General features: G+C 52.2%; 1 protein-coding gene across 1 annotated transcript in view; it reads right to left on the bottom strand.

Moving 5' to 3' along the window:
* ABTB3 (ankyrin repeat and BTB domain containing 3) overlaps positions 1-7,860 on the bottom strand; it is a 181,457-nt gene extending 173,597 nt beyond the window's left edge. The window contains 2 exon segments of the mRNA XM_075428358.1: positions 6,692-7,301; positions 7,303-7,860. Coding sequence (XP_075284473.1) covers positions 6,692-7,301; positions 7,303-7,674 — 982 coding nt within the window. The 5' untranslated portion in view covers positions 7,675-7,860.
* Between the last annotated feature and the right edge of the window lie 12,875 nt (positions 7,861-20,735).

Here is a 20,735-nt window from a genome sequence, read left to right as displayed (position 1 = left end):
TCCACATGGATGATGGCTCCTTGTTTTTCAGCTGCCCCCAGAAACACATCTCTCACTCCTGCTACCAAAACAAGCCCACTGCTGCCTTCTCACTCACTCATTTCACCTCATCAGTGGCCGCCTCTTCTGTTTTCACAGGAGAGAGATGCATCTTTGTGGAAAGCAAAAGGAGTGACTGACCACCAGATTGTATCTCCTCACAGCCTACAACAGCAAAATGGAGGTATCGCCTTCTGGGAAAATGGGAGGCTTACGCACTGACAGACAAACATGGCCACGCTGAGCCCACTGACAGAAACTCTTTGTTGGAGGAAATCCCTGAAAGCAAGGACAGATTGAGAGCCGCACTTCAGGCTTCTGGGCTGGCATAGTCCTCTATAATACCTGTGGGTTTTTTCAGGCTGCCCAACTGAACACCTCTGGCAAAGCAACCAGAGGTTAAGCTGGCCACACAATATCTGGAATAATTTTGACTCCATCTGTACATCTTCTGAAATCTTTCAAATACTTACCAGATGTGTAACAATTGTAATTATAGATTTATATGGAGATGGTGTAGTAAGTTGCTTTTGGTCAGGAAGAAAACAAGGACAAGAGCAAGGAAGAAAAAAAGTCCCTACTTTTTCCTTACTCCTTGCTGAAGCCTCCTACACCCGGGGCAAAGGAAAACCCCCTGCAGACAGAGTCACGGGCAGGAGCGCTGGGATGGAGGGACTGGCAGGACGCGCTGCTGCCGGGGCTGGGCACAACGACCCAGCCTGGGAGAAGGAGAGAGGCAGCAGCAAAGCCCTGACACTGAGAGGAGGACTGGGAAAGTGAGCAGGCACTGATGCACAGCATGAAGAGATTTGCGAGGTGAGAGCACTGGAAAAAATCAGCCCACAACACCGAGCAGCTGCTCGTTTCTCTGCCCAGCAGCTAATTCTGATACTCGGTGTTAAAGGAGGTAACGGGAGCAGTCCGCTGGGCTCCAAGCACCCACCTCGGGCCCTGCAAGCGTGAAGAAAGCCAGCCCGCCTGGGGACACAAAGAGCAGCAGCGCTGCTGCTCGTCATCCCCGCAGCAAGAGAGCACGTCCTGGTGATGAACTCCCTCATCCATCCCCCCTCGCTTTTTCTGTACAGCCTCTACTGGGCCAGCAACAGAGCTATTCTGGGTAGAAGTTGCTAGTTTCGACGAGCTGTCTGAAAGGAGCCCCCGCTCTTTTTGCACAACACATTGGCCAGAGGAAATGTCTCCAGGCAGAAGACTTCATTTCTGTGCACACACAGCTCTCTTCTCCTCTGGCGTCGTCTAATCGAGTGCGGCTTCCTCCTTTCACACCTTCACTGGAGGTAAGGTGGGGGGAAGACTCTGAAGCTTTCCTCGAGCTTCGGAGAGGAGAACTTGGTCCCTGCCCAGAACAAGGGAGGAGAGGCTGAGGCTTTACGAGTCCCCAGCTGGCGCACCACTCCGGACAACGCAGCAGACCTCTGACTGACAGCCGACAGCTTGGTTCGATACGCACCGCGCAAAGGCCGACACACTAAACGTGGTGTCTTTTTCACTCCAAGTCACTTCGAGCAGCTACGGAACAGAGAGCATTTGCAGTAGCATCAGGGCAAGGTGCGAAGCTGCCCGTACGCTCACCCACACCTCGTGTCACCAGCTCACGGCAGGGCTGAGACACTCGGCAAAGCCTGTTGCCATGCAGCAAAAAAGGCCAGGAACCCAGTTTACTGCTAAATTACGCTGCTCTTCTCCTAACATGCAATATACAACCATATTTCCCAGTCGTAAGCCCAAAGCCTTGTTTGCCTCAGGAACTAAGCTGTATAGCTGGAGCCCTGAAACTCCCTAGCGTGGCCAGCGCTATAACCGCTATTAAGGTACTTTCCAACACGATAAAGGGAATTATCATATTGGCATACATCATCTTTATGATTATTATGTGTGTTTCTGGTATAACCGTCTCTGGGATTTTTTTTTTTCTTTAATGTTACACTCATAACCGAAACACAATATATGAATAAAAACGTCCAGAGGGAAACAAAACCTTCATCAGCCCGTCAGTCAAACAGCAACCTCCCACTGGGTCTCGCCTTCCCAGTCCCACCGTTGCTCTTTCTCAGCCCTCACAAGGCAACGGAGGTCTGCAAGGAGCGCACACACAGAGCATCCGTCTGCCCTGCTCCTGCCAACACCAAGCGTTCAAGCGATGCTCCCCCTCCCCAGGGAAGGAACACGGTTTCCTCACAGCCATCCCAGCTCCCACCAGTGTCGGTGGCCACAAGCCATGACTGGGCACAACCTTCTGCCCCGTGGGCAGGTGACTCTCCCTCCTATCCAGGGAGGGCACAAACGCACAACTTGTTTAAAGTTTGCTTGGAAAGCTGTCAGGTAAGAGAATTGAGCAAAAATACACAACATTTGTTGCACCGCTGCTGATGTCAGCCTCTGGGCAAGGGACTCCAGCGCCAAGGAGCAGATGGGGAGAACAGAACAGCAAAGACCCCCGCCATATGACATACAGGTGCATGTAAGAAACTTCTAATTGGATTCCAATTTTCTTCCCCTAGCAAAAAATACGAATGAAATATAATGGGGAGAAGAAAGGATGTTCTTGAAAGTGCAGTTAAAAAAGCCCAGGAAAAAGGCATGAAATTCCATTTTGTGCCCAAGTATTCCTCTATCATCCTAGCTGAAATAAGTTTTAGATTGATTTTTACATTGCCGCTAAAGCCGTAATAGCATCTCGAATGGTTCAATTACAATCAAAAGCAGAGAAGTAACAAACAGATAACAGTACACTCGCCAGTAAAGGAAGGGTATGGTCTCTCTATACACAGACGTATGCATACATACGTATCAGAACCTAAAAGCATTAACTGATTTGGTTAAGCTGTGCTAATACATCGGTATTGCTCATTTGCTTCGAGTCCCTCTAGCTTGCCTGGATTAGGGGAAGCAGCTGAGGTTAAACTGAGGTTAGCTGACACGTGTCAGCCAAGCCTGACCTAATCCTGGGTTTCTTCCTAGATGTTGTGTCTTCCTCTCTAAATAATATTAAGAATAGGAAGAAACCACAGGGATGCAGTTGGGTTCCAAATAACTATTTTTAGTAGCTGTACACAAACAGACGAGGCCAAGCCGTGCGCGCTGGCTGCTCCGCAGAAACCTCCTCCCCACGATCCCCAGCTCCCTGGCCATCTCCCTCACAGCCTCTGCCCTTCCCGCCATGAGTCCTGCAACACATGATAAGGAGACCCCCAAGACTGAAATGAAAGCAATCTGTTTTCTAAACTCTGTATTAATCTAAGTGTTGTCTAACACCACTCCTCCAGCTGGTAAAAGAGGCCCTTTATAATACAGTGTAGGTGACTTTGAGCTACTTGGACCCGCCATCCAAGCATCCCCTGTGAAAATGAAGTACGTGGACTTACTCCCGTGATTTGCTCCAAGACCTGGAGAAACTTCCAAGTCATCTCAAAGCAGCTCTCGGATCCAGCCTAAAAGTAGGGGTTTGATGAACAGTAACAAAATGAAAATAATATAGCTTAAACCACAGAGGTGTCAGCTTTTACTGCCTTTCAATGAGAACACGATATTTTGCTCCCACTGTTTCAAGGGAAATAATACTCTGTGTGACTGTTACAGGATGTAAAATGTGTACTGTGCTGTGCAGACGGAGCTCCTAATTGAAACATTTGAGCACCAGTGAAATCCCAAACGTAAAGTTTTTAATTTTCATTCAACCATGCCATTAAAATTCGGGGGGGGGAAATACTACCTCAGAGTGCTTTTAAGGTCTATTCCTTCAGATATAGTAACTGTGCTAAGCTCAGCCAAGATGCCAGCAGCTGCTGGCATACTCCAGAAGCTTGCTCCCCACACCGCTGTCTCCTTCTCAGCGCTGCCGTCCCTGCTCCCGCACCACACAAGAGGCTGTCAGGAGGGTTATCAGGGAGATGCGGCCTGCAACGCACAAAGCTGTGCCACCACCTTCAACCCCGCACGAGGAGTGAGCGGGCGGCTGTCGGAGAGCCGGGCTCCTGTCGAGGCAGCTGTCCAAGCTCGGGCCAGACGTACCCGAGACAAACCCAGCAGGCTGAAGCACCCACCGAAAGCACCAGCTCAGACATCTTCTTTGTCTGAAGGCGCATGACCATCATTTATAGGAAGGAGAAGGTTATCTTGCAATACTGATCTTATTCAGCAGCTTCTAAGATGACTGGGTATGACAGCAGGCTAAAAAACCTCAGCTGAAACCACTAAACGCTCTGCACAGCTGACGGGGAAGCCCTGAAAGGCTGGTTTGTGTCTCTCAGATCCCCAGACCATGTTCCCCAACACTCGTGTTCACATACTGTGAAAGAGCAATCTTGGACTACATCACACACAAACCCATGCTCCTCACATACTTGCATCCTGTGATTGTCACGGGTTGCCTGTTTTGCTGTCTGGATGGAATTCAAGGTATTAAATTCAGCCTGGAAAATTTGTAACGGTTTGACATTTGCCTGCCAGAGAGATGCTGCCTCTCCCCCCAAAAAACTGCCTGCAGAAAAGGTGCTGCTAGGGGCTCAGCTTTTGCACCATTTCCCCCTTCACTCAAATCCTATCGGCCATGGTACCTCCAGAAAGGACCCAGCCACCACTTCTCATCCACGTCCGATGGACCAAATCCACCGATTTCAGTCCCTGTGTGTCCACACGCCACCCAGCTGGAGAATGGCACCCTGATTTATCGCATCTCTGGAGTACAAGCCCTGTCTCTTCTCCCGGAGCAGCGCAGAGAGATGTGAGAAGCCTGCTACCTGTTAAGTTGCTTCATCATGGCATTTCAAGTACTGAGTACAGAGGAAGCATGAACTTGTGGCTATGCCACTATATAGAGATGTAGGTTCCAGCAGCCCTGGCCTCCTGCCACAGATTGCCCAAGCAGTTTCGAGCAGGTCAAATAATCCTGCACATCAGATTTCCCCACCTTTTAAGTGCCTGAGAAGGCAACATTTGCAACCGACCATGGAGCACTCAGACATCAAAATGGTGAGGGCTATATAAACAGATACATATCTCACTGGTGAAGAAACAGGCTGATGCGTTTAATGGTTTATAATGGCTGTTTTAGTTGCCATGAAAGTACTTAAGAGCGTGCAACGCGTCCTTGGATTAAATCTAAGCAAATGTAAACAGCAATAAAAAATGGCTTTCATTATAAGAAGGCCTGACTCTTGTTCGCACCTGTAACCCTAAACATCTACAGCAGGATGCCAAACTATGTATTATAAGACACTAAAGAGCAAAACAACATCACAGTCATTTGCACAGAAAGCACAACGACACAGGGAGAGAGGTAAAACAAAATGGACAACTTGCTAGGGTCTGATTTGAACATCTCAGAAAAACGCCATTTGCTCGAGACAGGACCGAGCAACCAAGAAAATTTGTGCCACGTCAAGCTACGACAAAATGGAGATGAGAACTCCGAATTGTGCCCCCGGCAGGGAGATAAATGAGGGTCAGAATGAAGTTCATTTAAATCCACCGAGCTGATACAGAGGGAGTTGGGGAGAGCCGCAAAACAAAATGAAAGGCTCGGCAGGAGCCTGCACAGCCAGTGCTGCGATGCCCAAAAGGCAACCCGGTGCCACCCGAAACCCGCGGGCACAGAACTGGGACCAGAGGCAGAAACCCACGGCGGCACCCCCGTGGCGGTGACACCCCCGGTGGTGATTCTGACTATTGGGTCTTCAGCTCCAGCTTTTCATGGCATCAGTGGCCGTGCGAGAGCCAAGGGCCCTGGTCCCGGAACCGCGGCCCTGATGGTGGGCGCCTTCCGAGGGGACGTCCAGCGGAGCCTCTGGGGACGACATCCACGCCCGGAGTGCAAGAGCCGGAGGAATATAACGGAGCAGCATCTGTCTACACCGAGGAGGAGCAGGAAGAGGAGGAGGATTTGCCCCTTTCTTTCGCTGCTGCTTGGCACTCTCCTTTGGGTCTCTTCTGGGAGAGAAGGTGCCTTAACACAATAGCTGTAACGCACCCTCTGCGGCTGTAACAGCTGAGCAGGGCTTATCTGGAGACCTGATCTGGGCTTCCAGTTATCCTTGTTCTCCCAGTTCCTCCCCCCCCCCCCCCCGGTATTTGCATGTCAGCTTGACAGGTACTTTGTTTCTAAGCTGAATAAAAGCGTCTGCATGTGCCACTGCAGGCTCTGAGGCAGGAGAAAACCACCCGATTCTAACTCGGGTTCCCCGAGACGCGGCTCGTCCCGCTCCCCCTTCCCCGACAGACGGAGGGAGCCGAAACGAGAAACGCGGGCTCCGGGACCCCGCTCTACCGAAAAGTAACTTCTTAAAAATACCGGACTCTTGGTTTTATAAAAGACAAACGGGGAAAAAACACCCCCAAACCCCCAGGAAGCTGACGCATCACCGGTGCCGGGCTCCGGGAGAGCAAGCCGCAACCCGCCCGCAGCCCGCCCAGCCAGACCGCACCTCGGCGCCAGCCACGCAGCCCCCGGCCAAGCCGCCGCGCACCCGGCAAACTTCGGCCTCGCTCGCCCGCCCCCCGCCGCGCTTTCCCCGCGTCCCGGGGAAAAAAACCGATCGCCCAGCCCCCGCCGACAGCCCCGACACGGCCAGGCTCGACGCGGGGGGCAGCAACAGGCGGTGGTCGCCGGCCGGCCCGGCCCCGCGGCCGCACTCACCGCTGGCGTTCTTGCCGCAGATGAGGTGCTGGTAGGGCTGCAGCAAGCCCCAGAGCTCGGGGTCGTTGCTGACCGTCTGCTCCAGCGCTTCCAGGGTGAACCGGGGCCCCTCGCCGCCCTCCTTCTCCTTCTCGGCCGGGGCGGCGGCGGCGGGGGGGGGCGGGCGGCCGGGCGGCGGGAGCGGGGCGGCGGCGGGGGGTCCGGCCATCACCCGGGCGTGGATGTCGCGGAAGAGGCTCTCGGTGCCGGCGGTGAGGTAGATGGCGGCGTGCTCGTGGATGCGCAGGGCGACGCGGCTGTCCACCATCCACCGGTAGAACTTGCCGACGGAGAAGGCCAGCCCGCACCGCGCCGACTTCCCGCGGCTGAAGCGGTCGCCGCCGCTGCCGCTCATGTTGTAGAGGGAGAGGGCTCCGAGGGCGGCCGCCGTGCAGCGGGCCGACAGCGTCCAGCCCAGGACGATCTCCATGGCGCTCCGCACCTCGTGCTTCGTGCACTTGGCGAAGCGCAGGCTCAGCCGCTGAGCCTCCCGGGCGATCCGCACCAGCGCCCGGCTCACCAGCGTCGAGAGCCGCGCCGCCGCATCCCGGCTCCCGGGGCCGGAGGACGCGGAGGGAGGGGGGGGGGCCCGGCGCCCGCGGCTCCCGGCGCGGCGGCGGCAGCAGCAGGGCCTCCACCTCCTCCAGGCTCCAGGGGACCTCCTCAAGGTCGGGCAGGAGCCGGGAGCACTGCTGCCCGGCGCAGTCCAGCACCTCGGAGTCTTCCGCTAGGACGGTGTTGACGGTGTCGAAGCTGTTGTGCCGACTGTGCATGGAGTCAGTTAGGTGCGGCCAGCAGCTTCCTCCATAGGGGTACGCGGGGTGCGAATCCGAGCAGCACAGCGACAAGTTGGAGGAGCGCACCGAGTCCGCCGCGCCACCATACCCAGAGTCCAGCGTCAGGTCTTCCAGCGTCCTCACCGCCGTCTTACCGCGCCGGGCCATCGCCGCACTTCATGCTGCACCCGCGGGACCCGGGCGGGGAGCGGCTCGCAGGGAAGGGGGTGAGGGGCGGGGGGGCGCAGAGACCCGCCAGCCGCTTCGCTTCGCCTCGCCCCGCCAGACACCAGCGAGGCGGCGGTGCTGCCCGCGGCCCCGCTCCCGGCCCGGCTCCGGCTCCTGCACTGCGCCGCGCTGCCGGCCCGACACCGCACCGCACCGCAGCGCCGGCCAGGCGGCGCGGGGAGGGGGGGGTGGGCGGGGACATGCAAAGCTCCTGCAGCCCACTGCCAATGGGGCGGCGCGGGGGGGCGGAGACATGCAAAGCACCGCACCCGCGGCCAATGGGGCGGCGCCCGACGCCGGGCAGCACCTCCCCTCCCCTCCGCGGGGCGCAGGAGCGCGCAGCGAGGGGCAGGCGGGGCCGGCGCTGTCCCGGCGCGTCCCCGCGGTGCGGTCCGGGGGAGCTGCGGGGTGAACGCCCGGTAAGCGGGCGCTGGCCCAGCGGCACCGCTGCCAGCCCGGTGCGGGGCGAGGCTCGGGGAGGAGCGCGGCCTGACGCGTCCCTCCCGGCTGGGAAGGGCCCGGCGCGAAGCCCGTCTCCGTTAACGCCCGCCACCACCCTCCCACCCCAGCCCTCGCCGGTTGTTCGCGCCGCGACGGTTTCCCGACGGTGCTCTGAAGAGACGAAAGGCACCCCAGGGACCCTCAAGAGCCGGCGTGAGACAGCCAAGACGTTCTGAAACCGAGCAGAAGCTGCCACGTAAGAATGCCAGGCAGCACCCGAGTCAGGAAGAGCGATTGCCACATCGTGACAGCGCGTACAGTGAAGCCCTCAGATATTCTCGAAATTAACTCCCGAAGCATCGCGAAGGGTCTGACCACGTCTGTCTTGTATTACGGTGCATTTCCTATGAACGTTAAGGTTTCTTGTGAAGTACATGGACAATTTTTCCCCAATTGATGTGTTTCGGTCTTAAATCTAGCCTTTAGCATTGTTAGGAGTTGCCTGGCTATTACCCCAGGCAACAGACTGAGAACGTATATGCTTGTGCGCTTCGGTTTTGAAGAAACGTTATATCCTTTTAAGTGTAAAATACCAGCGAAATTCTATCCCTTTAAGGATAAAAGCCCAGCACACACATTTCTCTATCACGCCAACAGAGGCGGCCAAAATTCCTGAGCAGACAAGGCGAGTCACGTAAGAGATTTCCCCGTCCAGGCGAGCGAAGCCTGGCCACACTTCAACACAAACTTCCTACAGGAAAGACACGGACGCGACTACAGGTTGGCTCGTTTGCCAAACAGGTTGGGGAAAACTATGGCACCACCGAAAAACAGCGAGCGGAGGGATGCCTGCCAAATTAAGTCAGCTGCTGTCAGAAACTGGTTTCTCAGCATCGCCTCGGGCCTTCCACAGGACGCACTCTGCGCGGTAGGTTTCCGCAGAAATCCTAATCCATAACCTGATAAAAAAGAGCAGAGCTGGGGACGGGAGTGACCTCAGCTGGAATCTTTGTCGTGCTGCAAGGGAGAAGCTGAGGCCCACGCTGGCGGCTGCAGCTGGTCTTTGGAAGGGGGATCGCCATTGGAAAGGAGAGCGTGCCTTGAGAGCGAAATCCTGCGGACTTTGTGGCGATCCAGCTGCGCGTCTCGCAGTAGAGCCCTCTGGTGTCTTCAGCACTTCAGTGCAGTGGCTGTTCAAAATCCACGTTCCCATCTGGCAGAAGGAAAGTACCACCAGGACCGAACCCTGTGTTATTTATTTTCCTAACAAGCTCCATTCGCTTGGCTCTGTGGAGTGCCAAGGTGCCACAACTGCTCGCGCTGAGCACATGTGACAGCTGGCCAAACTCGGGGAAAGCCCAAGTTCGGGAAGTTTCGTAGCAGATGGTCTGTCCGGCTTCACCAAGGCACAAGGGGGATGTCCAGGGAGGGTGGAACAAATGAGCCGGGCAGATTGTTCACGAGCCTGTGTAAAAAACGGTGCTTCAGGGCTGGGGCTGACCTCTGAAGCATCATTTTTAGGCTACAGCATTAGTCACACATTGAGACAACCAGGAGAAATGAGAGGTGGACGGTCATCTCGGGCTGCATGCAGACTCAGGCGTTCGTATTGCTGACTCAGAGCTAGTTTGTAGTTCAAAAGAAGTGAGGTGTGGGGGGGGTGTTTTAATTTGGAAAGCAAAATACTGTGTTTTGCTAGAGATTTTGTAGTCGCAGCAAGATGTGCATCACCTCGCACGTGGTGGTTTGATTTCCAACCACGGTACCAGTTCGGAAGATGTTGCGACATCCAGACGCAGCAAAGGCATGTCAGCAGCACCGGGCTGGCTTAAACTTTCAAAAGGAGCAGGGAGAGCTTCTGACTCATTGCTTCAGCAGACTAATTACCTGCTCATTGAAAGGGCACATGGGTGCAGAGCGGCCATTCTGGATCTCTGGTGATCTTCAGCACCTGAAGAATCTCGCCTGCCTGGGTGCGGATACCCCGGCTGCTGCATCCCGGGAGCGAGCTTCACCCTGATTTGGAAGGACATCTGAAAGCGCTCCTGAGACGGGGTGACTTTGTTCTTAAAACTGCCCTGGGAAAACATGGGATCAAACAGTTTGGAGGGAAACACAGCCCTGCACCAAGTCCACTGCCCGCATGGGGTGAGCTCCGGAGACAGTCCTCAGCTTTAATCCAGCAAGGGCACCACGCCTCTCCTGCCTGGGCTGAAAGGCAGGTGTCTGCGGCTGCGCCCACCCCGCAGCCTCACAGCGGGGATCATTTGCTTATTAAGGCAAAAACATCTACTTCAGAAAAGAGAGTCCCTGTATGTGTCAAAGGCTGAGTGGGGGGGAACAATTTTCAGCTTGTTGGAGACTTGGAGATCAATTATCCTCACAGAGAATTCAGGCGGGGACTGATTAAGTACCATTCCAGTGTGATAAGTGCCAGCAAAAACTCTGAAAGAGGGAAATTGAACCACATCTTGTAAAGGTGCTCAGGGCAAGCTTAAGTGAATGGGAAGCTGGAGTTTGTGTGGGGAGAGCAGTAAGAGCACAATTCTTTCCTTCCCCACCCAGTCAACTGCCGGCAAATGGCATCTTCTTCAGAACTGTAAGGGAAAGCAGGACAGCAAACAGGCTGCTGGGCAGAACAGGAATGTACCTAGGATCAGGCCACTCCCTGCAATTTTTGTATTCAAAATTCAATGCGCTGCGCTGCAGTAACAGCTCAGATCAAAAGCAGCATTCGCAGGATCTCCCAGTGCCACCTCCGACTGCTAGGAACAAGCAGCCAGCCTTGGGAAGGCCTTGCTTACGATGCTGGGCAAGTTGGAGTGCTAATGTTTCTAATCACAGGGGGTTAATTTACAAAGCAAGGCTGTAATCCTGTACCTGTAAAGCAGGCGTGAAATGCACATCCCTGGCAGAGGAGCCTGTGGGGCTGCAGCATGTGAACAGTCTGCTGTGAAGAAGACGCCCGTCAAAGACAGAACCCGGCGCTGGCATCAGGTAGCACTGTCCCTGCAGGGCCCCTGGGCGACGGCTGCCAACTGTTCAGACAAGCAGGCTCAGGGAGACGACTCTGGTGCTGCTCCTCAAACGCATACAACACCGAAAGGAGTGGGGATGAGTGACGCAATGAGGCCACCGGCTCGCCGGCTGGGAGGCAGGCACTGGTGGTGCCTCCAGGCTGAGCGCGAGGGAAGGACACACGGCAGCCGGATCCCACACCACCACCCGCTCTTTCCCCAGCCAGCTCCATCCTGCTGATTTCAGCAGCTAGCTGACCGCCGGCGAGGCCTCAGCAGGAGCTATCGCCCCATGGAGAGGCAAGGTTCAGCTGATCAGTTGCTCCTCTTGCGGATGCTAGGGAAAAGGGCTGCCCCCGAATTTCGGCCGACTGCTGCTTAGGCAGGGGCAGCTGCCCGGCTGTGCTCCTCTGCTCTGCAAATGCAACAGCTCCTGCTTCCCACTGAGCTCAAAGCCCTTCCCGCGGGCTGAGGGTGGAGGTCAGTTAGAGATGTGTGGACTCGTGCCTGGTGTGGGGGGGAGGGATTACCTGGTGTGCTGGTTTTGGCTGGGGTCGAGTTAATTTTCTTCACAGTAGCTGGTACGGGGCTACGAGATTGATTTGTGCTGGAATCAGTGTTGATAATACAGAGAAGTTTTTCTTATTGCTGAGCAGTGCTCATAGTCAAGGCCTTTCCTGCTCCTCATCCCACCCCAGCAGCGAGGGGGCTGGGGGTGCACAGAAAGCTGGGAGGGGGCACAGCTGGGACAGCTGACCCCGACTGACCACAGGGACATCCCACACCGCATGGCATCATGCTCGGCAGAGAAAGCAGGGGGGAGAAGAAGAAAGGGGGGAACATTGGGACTGGCGGCATTTATCTTCCCAAGTAACTGTTACGCACGATGGAGCCCTGCTGTCCTGGGGATGGCTGAACACCTGCCCGCTGGTGGGACGCAGTGAACGAATTCCGTGTTTTGCTTTGCTTGCACACGCAGCTTTTGCTTTGTCTATTAAACTGTCTTTGTCTCAACCCACCAGTTTTCTCTTTTACTCTTGTGACTCTCCCCCATCCCGCTGAGGGAGAGGAGTAAGCGAGCGGCTGGGTGGTGCTCAGTTGCCAGCTGGGGTTAAACCATGATACTTGGGATTTCTCAGGAGCCACTAACCGGGGATACTCAGAGAAAGTGCCAGCCAAAACCAAATCTTACTGCATACAATGAAGCTGTGGAGCCTATGGCCAGGGTACAAGTTGGAAGCCAAGAGCATAAATCATTTCAGAAAGAGATCTGACAAGTTCCTGGAGGCTAAAGCCACTGGTAACTATTAAACACGATGATGCACATGCAGTCTTCATCTCAGAAAGTTTCTCAACAGCTGTTTGCCAGAAACAGGGAGGTTATGCCAGGGGAAGGAGGACTTCGTAATCACTTGGTTCCTCGTGTGCCTGCTGTTGGCAGCTGTGTGAGACAAGATACTGCGCTGCAGAGAGGGGACCAGAGCCCCCAAGGCGGTCCTTCGGTTTAAGCCCTTACTCCCACACCAGCTGAGGGCATTGCCACCAGTTTGCAAGTGCAGCTTGGTTCAGAGGCCTGCACAGCCAACGCAGCAGTACTTGGCATCTTTACAAGATACTGGATCTTGTTCTAAGGAAGGATCGACCACAACCTCTACATGAATCCTGACAGGTTTTCATCTCTTGTTTTTATAAAACTATCCATGACAAAGGCTCTGCATCTTCCTTGGGTGGTCTGCTTCCGAGTCCAAATAATCTTAGTGCTTGAAACAGCCTTCCTAAAATCTAACCTAACCTTTTCTTTGCTAGAAACGTAAAGAATAAAAAGATGGTCCCAGACTTTTGTAGTGGACTGGACTGGCATCTCTGTCTCATTTTAGCTTAGGCTGTACTAAAAGCATCTATAGAGCCAAGCAGAATCCATATGCAGTTAGCCCCCAGCCAGCAGATGAAGGTGCTTCTCACAATTTGCTGTACCGCTCCAAAAGGCATAATAGCGTTTGCATGCTTAATGTGCAGTGAGATTATACATACATACCACATTTTGACCAGAACTGAGAGAAACAGGAATAGCAGCTTCCCGGAGGACAGAGACAAGGAAAGACTCTGTTCAGCCAGCAGTAATTTCCATTCCCACCCAAGACACAACAAACCTGCTCCAGGGGTATATGCATGGGTATGTGAGAAAACAATTTAAAGGTGAAATCTAAAGCGACAAACATGCTTGAGCTCAGCAGTGGCTGTCAAGTTAGCCAGCCCTTTACTCTTCACTTGGGAGAATGTCCAGCGTAAAAATGATTTAAGTTACTCTACTGTTTTAAGTAATTGCTTCTCTCTGTGTATCTGTCACCACTGAAATCCTCTTTCCACCTGGCAGCTCAGGAACAACAGCTTTGTCTCCTCAAGGAGCGGAGTGCTCAAAGGCTTGTTGGCTGCTTGCAGGGGCTCGGCCCCGCAGTTCGGCAGCCACACTCGCTGCGTCCCGGGGCTGCGAGGAGGTGACCAGCTGGGTCTGGTGCTCACCCGCACCCGGTGTGCCACGCAGTGCGTCTGCTCTCTCCTGCGGGGTTCTATTCGCTAGTCCTTGTTTGCAACTTAAAAGTCAGTCCTGATTTTAAAAGAAGTACCTGGGGGGTTTTAAATATGATTTTTCACGGTACTGTAGTCTGCACATAGTTTTAAATGCAATTTTAGGAGGTACAGGTTCTACAATATGACCTTTCCCTCTGACAAACACGCAGAGGGAAGGGTGGGAGAAGGATGTGAGCCGTGCTCTCCACTTTCCCCACTCATGGGGATTTCTGTTAAGAACAAAGGGGGGGGGGGGGGGGGAAAAGGACCGGCGACAGAAGGTTGTCTTAAAATCCATTCACACCTCTGCCTCTCGGCAGTACTTAGGGCTTACTTACATTCTGCTACTAAAAAATCATGATGTCAGTCAAGCCTGTTCCCAGAGAGTGCTATTTGATGAAGGAAAGTCCCAAGTAAAGACTTTCTCAGTTTCCCCACCTAGTGCCTTTTTTTTTTTTAAGAGGGCATTTGCAGATAGACAAACCACCTTGCCATCAGTGTAGGAGATCTCTTCTACACCGCAGGCTCCTATCCCCACCACGCACGCCGCCACGGCTGAGGTCCCGCGCCCTGCATCTCCTGCCGCCTTCCCGTGCTTTGCAGAGCTCGCTGGGTCCCACACTGACTCGTGGGCGGGCGGGCAGCAAAACGGGGAGCCCCAGGCTACGGGTCAGCTGGTGGCGTCTCAGTGGGGAGCAGCTCTTCCACCACCGCCTTCCGGCCCAGTTCCAGAAGAAGGGGCTTTGCACACAGGTTCCCAACCTCACTCCTTTCTCATTTAAGCAGGCAAGGGTTTTTATCCCCTCCCCCCCCAATAACTGGGGAAGGCATTAGTGAGCTGTCAGCCTACACAATTACAAAGCATAATTAAGATAAGCGACTAATACAATTCCCTGATATTAAGTAAGAGCTTTCTATTTCTAGGCAAACCACTAGAAAAGCACACAAAAGAAGTCATTTTAATATGAAGGCGTCTTTTCCTGCCAATAATTCATCCCTTAAAAATAAGGAAACAAAAACTAGACACTCTGGCATAAGATAACATTTCAGGAACCGAGCAGTATTGTGCCATTCCCTTTCCTTTGTCCTAGCACTTGCAACTTCTTTCACATGTTTTCCTCATAGTTCCCTTCAAAAACTGATCAAAGAACCATTTTTTTTTAACATTACAGTGTTCTGTTCTTTCCTTGACTGACCAAAAGTATTGCTGAAATGCCCATAAATAAATTAGAAAAAAAAACAAAAACAAAAAACCCCTCAAACCTAATAAGAACTAACTCCAGAAAAGCTCATATTGCTGTCAGCGCTTTTCCTTGCAGAGCGATATTACATCACTGCAGTCTACCAGGTTCAACAACAAACTATGTCTTGATACACGGAAGAGACAAGGGAGCACTCTTGCAAGAAGTTTGCATTAAAAAAAAAAATTTAAAAAGTAAATTGTAAATATAGCAATATATTATGAAAAGCTCTTTTTTTTTTTTGGAAGATGAATAGTAATTTTTTTAAGAGTAACAGCAGAGAGCACCAGGGGATGAGAACTGACATTTCCCAACCCCGTCACAGGGTGTGTTTCACCACCTGTTTCATCATCCCATGGGGCCCCGACGTGGCAGAGCGCGGTCCAGCATAGGTACCCTGGTGACTCGGAAATGGAGGGTACAGGGAAAGGCCAGCTGTCCGCTTTGGGGAATGCAGCTGCACAAGGTTATGACCTGTTTAATAAAATTGAGGACTCACCTAGCAAGGGCAGTGGGCTCCATGCAGGAGCAGACATCTCCCACGAACCTGCTGCAGCTTCTGAACCCAGTAACTGTGTTTTCAGGAATTGGAAAGTTATTGTAGAGCCCTGATTTCACACATGGTGAAGGTGTGAGTAAATCATAAAAGATTTGTGGGAAATCTCTCCCCCTAATTGATCCGTAATCCCCACTTTCTCCACTCTCTCCCCCTCCCATTGCTGGGAGTAGACAAACTATTTATGGTCTGCACAGGGATTATGCTTTATCCACTTTATCCACCCAGCAACCTACTGGAGTCTCATGTACTTTAAGAAATATGAGCTACCAAACAGCCTCTTCCAATTTTTGTAATTTTAAGTATTTCTTGCCTTTGCAGATGCCTAAAGGCTGGGGAAGCAAGCACCGCAAAAGCAGGGCGGAAGGGCTGCAAGCCGTTCCTGCTTCACGTCACAAGCTCTCAAATGACCTGTAGCTCATTTAGAAACCTGCCAAAACACCTTTCCAAAAAAGCAACTTTTTCTCCTTCCAGAGTCCCCTGTTGGATATCACGATATACCTTGATGCCGGGTATACGCTGACGTCAGCTGCAAAGGGAAAAGAACGTTTGCAGTACCCGAATCGGGTGCTGGGAATGGCTCGCGCTCGAGAGCTGCTGGGTGCTGAAGGAGAGGGTAAACACAGGACCGCAGTCCACCCCGGCCCGGGAGGACGTGTGGGTTAAGCACACACACACTGAGTGTTTTATCCTGTAGCTACAAGGCCTGCAGAAGGGCAAAGCTAATGAGACTCATAGCCCCTGCTCCTGTCCCCGGTGCGCAGGGAAGTGCCCATAAGCAGCTGTTGTGCGTACACTGCAAACAGGGCAAAAGCTAGGTGGGCCCAGTTTGTAAGGACAGATGGTTTAGGCCCTATTAAAGACTAATTTTCTGATTTTTATTGCTCTTTTTAGCTGAGTTTAAAGCAATAAAATAAGCTCCTCACAGACTCGGAATGTGCGAAGTCTGTTACCCCAAGCACAGAAGCTCTGCAGTGACTGTGACTTCGTCTGGGTTCAGATCTTAATTCCAGCTTAACGTTAGGAAGCACCTGTATTCCTGCACCTCATCAGGGAGCTACAGATCGGCTGGGAGGGATGGAGTTGTCACAGGTGTCCACGCTAGGCTCCCAAACCCCCTCAGACCTGATGAGAGAGGGGGTGAGGAAGGATGAGACCCATTTCCTCGGGCTACTGGAGGAAGCATCTGCAGGAGACATGAAGATGCAGTGAGTCAGTGGAGAAAGCAGCTGCCAGGGCAGATATCTCAGACACCAGTAAGGCTCCAGTCAGATCTCAGTGACGGGATTTCCCAACAAGAAAAGACAACTGAGCGAGGGAAGACACAGACGGTTCCCTTTGGTGCCCACCTCCGCGTAGTCATTGCAGGGACCAAAGGAAAGACCAGCTGGTTTTTCTGGAAAACCATGTGGGCTGTATCCTTCAGCAGCCACACGCTCTTGGTGACATACCCCTTCCCAGGGCATGGATCTCCAGGGTGGGCATTGATCCCGGAGCCGCGGGGGGCTGACCCTGCACTGTCCTACCTGGGTGGAAAAGAGAGGGCTCAGTTTAGCGGCATGGCCAGGACATGCCAGCCAGAGCCCTGCTCCAGGCCTGCAGGGACCCGGATCCTCTCCCTAGTCCCATCGCTGCCATCGCGCTCACGGACCTGGACAAATCACTTCGTGTCTCTGTGCCTTTATTTTCCAGCTGTGAAATGGAGATAATTATATTGACCTTCTTCATAAAATGCCTTGCAAATGCTAGACAACAGCTAAGTACTATCATGATTATTGTATAAAATAATCCATTATAGCCTCTGGATGCTGGAGAAGAAATGAATGATGGCTGGAGTCCACATAAACACTGCGTTAGATCAATGCAGGCACTATTACAATGTTGATCTGGTCTCCTAGTGCGCGTTCCCACAAATCCACATGGAGATGAAAAATCCAAACATATCTCTTGGCTGACAACTGACTGAAGCTATGATACAGGGAGGAACTAAAATCTAACACCATTGCACAAACCAAACTACATGGTTCCTGCTTTGATCACAGAAGGAAGAAAGTTTTTTTGGCTGAGTTTTCTGCATATGAAGAGAATTGTTTTCAGTTTATTTTGGGGGTTATTTCTGCAGATGAGCCATATGAGTTTGATATGAAGAAGGCACCCCACCGGCGCATTTAAATGTTTAACACTCTGTCAAAGTGAGACACTCATCAGCTTTAAAAATTAAAAACTGCCTGGGAACAAAAGCACTGTCCCGTTTGCTGACAAGGGGAAAGAAACCAAACTAACCTCTGTGCAAGCTCAAACAAACATCTCCTGTACTCCTTCTAGCCAAGAGACAAACTGGAGAATGCATTCAAGGTTTTTCTAGGAAAGCTTCAGAAGAAACCAGCTTAACTCTGTGCTGTGCTAAAAGCCACGCCAAAGCCACTTGCTACTTTGTGGTTGAGAAATCGTCTGCTTCCGGCTCTCCTTCTACACTCCAGTCATCACCAGTCATGCCAATTCAACCTTAGAGGAGCTACCACAAAAGCAAAAGACACTTACCGTACTCGGACGGAAATGCGCTGATTTCTTGCTTACAATGCCATAACCCGTGCATTTTTAACAAAGGTGCGTGACGGAGGTGGGTTTTTTACTCACAGATGAGCAGAGAGCAGTTGCAAGCCACAGGCTTGCCCCAGGTGGTGGCCCCACACCACCCAGCTCCCACCCCAGCAGGCACGGAGCTGCAGGGTGGCAGGTGCTGCTCTGCCTTTTCCAAAGTCCTGCGGCGAGGAAGGAGAGCATTAGGTTTATACGGATGTTTTCTTCTAAAAAGAGACCAGGGGAGAAGCTGGCTCCACAGCCTCGGTGACCGCAGGACGCTGCGTTCACTGCACAGTGCTGCTGGCTCAGGCATCTGGATGAGCGTTTAGGAGACGGCCTCCCTGGGGTCACCATCTGTACAGTACATCTGTGGCGGTCTCACTGAGCACAGCAAGGCTGGCATGGGAGCTGGCCTCAAGGACAAGCTCAGCAGGGTCCACGCGACATTTCACTTCAGAGAACACACGTAGCTTGCCACAGGCTGGTTCCTGAGCATCGCGGTGGCTATTACAGTCCTTCCCAGGGCATTGCAGCTGCTGCCCACGGCTTTTCCAGAGCTGCAGAGCCCAGCAACTAACTAATCTCCTAATTAGAAACAGAAGGCTTCATTTCAACAGGATACCTTCCTTCATTGTACACTATGTTTTAGGCCTCCTGATGCATTTCTTGGAGACCTGTTGTTCCTGGTACATTCTCATCCTGTGAGGGAAAAATAGCCCAATGACATACCAGCAGATAGAAAGACTATGTATCTCCATGAGGCTTTTGATTGCAATAAGGCATCACCTTATACAGAAGAGCATATAGCTCAATCATCCTCCAGAACAACCGGGTAGGGTAGGGAGGATTAAAGTCAAGGATTCACATTTTCAGTAATAGTGCCCGAAAGCAGAGGCTTAGCCTGAGATTTTGTAAAGATTTCTTTTTCCCCTCAGGCCTCATATATTCCCCTTGGTCTCAGCTGCTGCTTTAAAAAGCCAATTCCCCCAAAGGGGGAAAATACCCATGTGCAATACTGGACAGTTAAAAATTACATTCAAAATGTTGGGGTGCTTTGTCTGCATATATCCGAGAATCTCCGCCCAGCAAAGGCACCGAGTTCCTGCTCAGGATGGGTAGAACTCATTTATACAGTGAACTGCTGCTCCTGCCATAGTCCAAGTTTCTTATTTGAAAAAGAGATGACATTTATTCAGTTGGTAAAATAATCCAGCAGCACACACTGTGCCCCTCTCACAGCTTCTAGAAGAAAGCCAAATATACACATTCTTACTGATATAAAGGCTTTTCTGCAGTCACTGGTGAAAGTATTTGGAAAGGGTTTCAAAATACCCGTATCAGCGAGATGCATATGCTTGATTTCTGTTTGCATGGCTCAGGCTGCAGAAAGCGGCCATCATGTAAAGGAGAGGTAAAAAGGCCTTTAGTTACATGTCAGAAAACAAAGTGATTGCAACAAGATTTTAAAGTGGCTTTGCTAACGGGACCCGGGCGGCTAATGTCAGCCCCTTCAGTTGTTTGACAATATCTAAACCAAGAAAGTTAGATCCAAAGGCAAATAAAATAGCCCGTGCTTCACACATCCACCCACAGGCACAGAAAATATTCTGTTCCCTTGGGAGAATCCCTGCCCCAGCCTGGTAATCCCCAGCCGCACTGGGGCACTGACTGTGCCACAAATGGCACCAGGGAGCTGAGCTGGTGGGAGAAATAATGGGGGCAAAAGCAAAGGGAGAAGGAAGAGGGCATGAGCTCCGCTCAGTTCGCTGCATGGTCCCACAAGTGGTGGTGCCAGCCCAGCTGGGACAGCCCTACGCATGGCCATGGCCAGCCTAGGAGAAGGGTGGAGAAGCAGCAAAGGCACAAACCTGTGTTGTTGTAAAAAAAGATGTTCAAAGCCACAGCCTAAGTATAGCTGCTTCTTGTAAAGCCATAGCCAGAGTGCAACTGCTGCTTGAAAAGCCACCGCCACAGTACAGCCACTTTTAGTCTCTCCTGTGATTTTCCAGGGCCAGGCTACATCACAGTAGGGGAAAGAAGGGAAAGAAAGAAGGGAAGAGAGAGCTCAAGGGAAGAGAGAGCTCAAGGGAAGAGAGAGCTCAAGGGAAACATCAGACGTGCACCAAGGTTTGTGGCCATCCTCTTCAGATCCTACCCTTCCATACACATCAAGTGACCACGCTGCTGATGTAAAAATTCTCTCCGTAATCACATAATCCCAGTTGTTCCCACAGTAGTAATTTTTTCATGAAGAGGTACCCTTGCCATACTGGCTTGAAGCATGAGAGCATTTAATTGACTATCTGATTTCTGGCAGTGGCTGATCTTGGCATCTTCCAAAGAAATCTTAAATATGCTCTGTGACACATGCTACTGGGCAGCAATATGTTGTGCCGGAAGATTTTGTTTCAAAGATGACTGGGGCTCAACATGTTTGTGAGTAGATAGGATAAACAGTGTAATTGCGCATCTGTTTTTCTATGCAAGTGCCTCAACTTGACATTTCCAAAATTTAAACACTCTAAGCACCGACCTTGGGGCATCTAGGAAGAACTAGATTTTTTACAGTTTTCTCAGCATCAAACATCTTTTGTC

The sequence above is a fragment of the Opisthocomus hoazin genome, chromosome 8 (assembly GCF_030867145.1).
Source record: "Opisthocomus hoazin isolate bOpiHoa1 chromosome 8, bOpiHoa1.hap1, whole genome shotgun sequence".
NCBI lineage: Eukaryota > Metazoa > Chordata > Aves > Opisthocomiformes > Opisthocomidae > Opisthocomus > Opisthocomus hoazin.
Note: the sequence above shows the minus strand (reverse complement) of the source record. Positions and strands in the feature narration are given on the sequence as shown.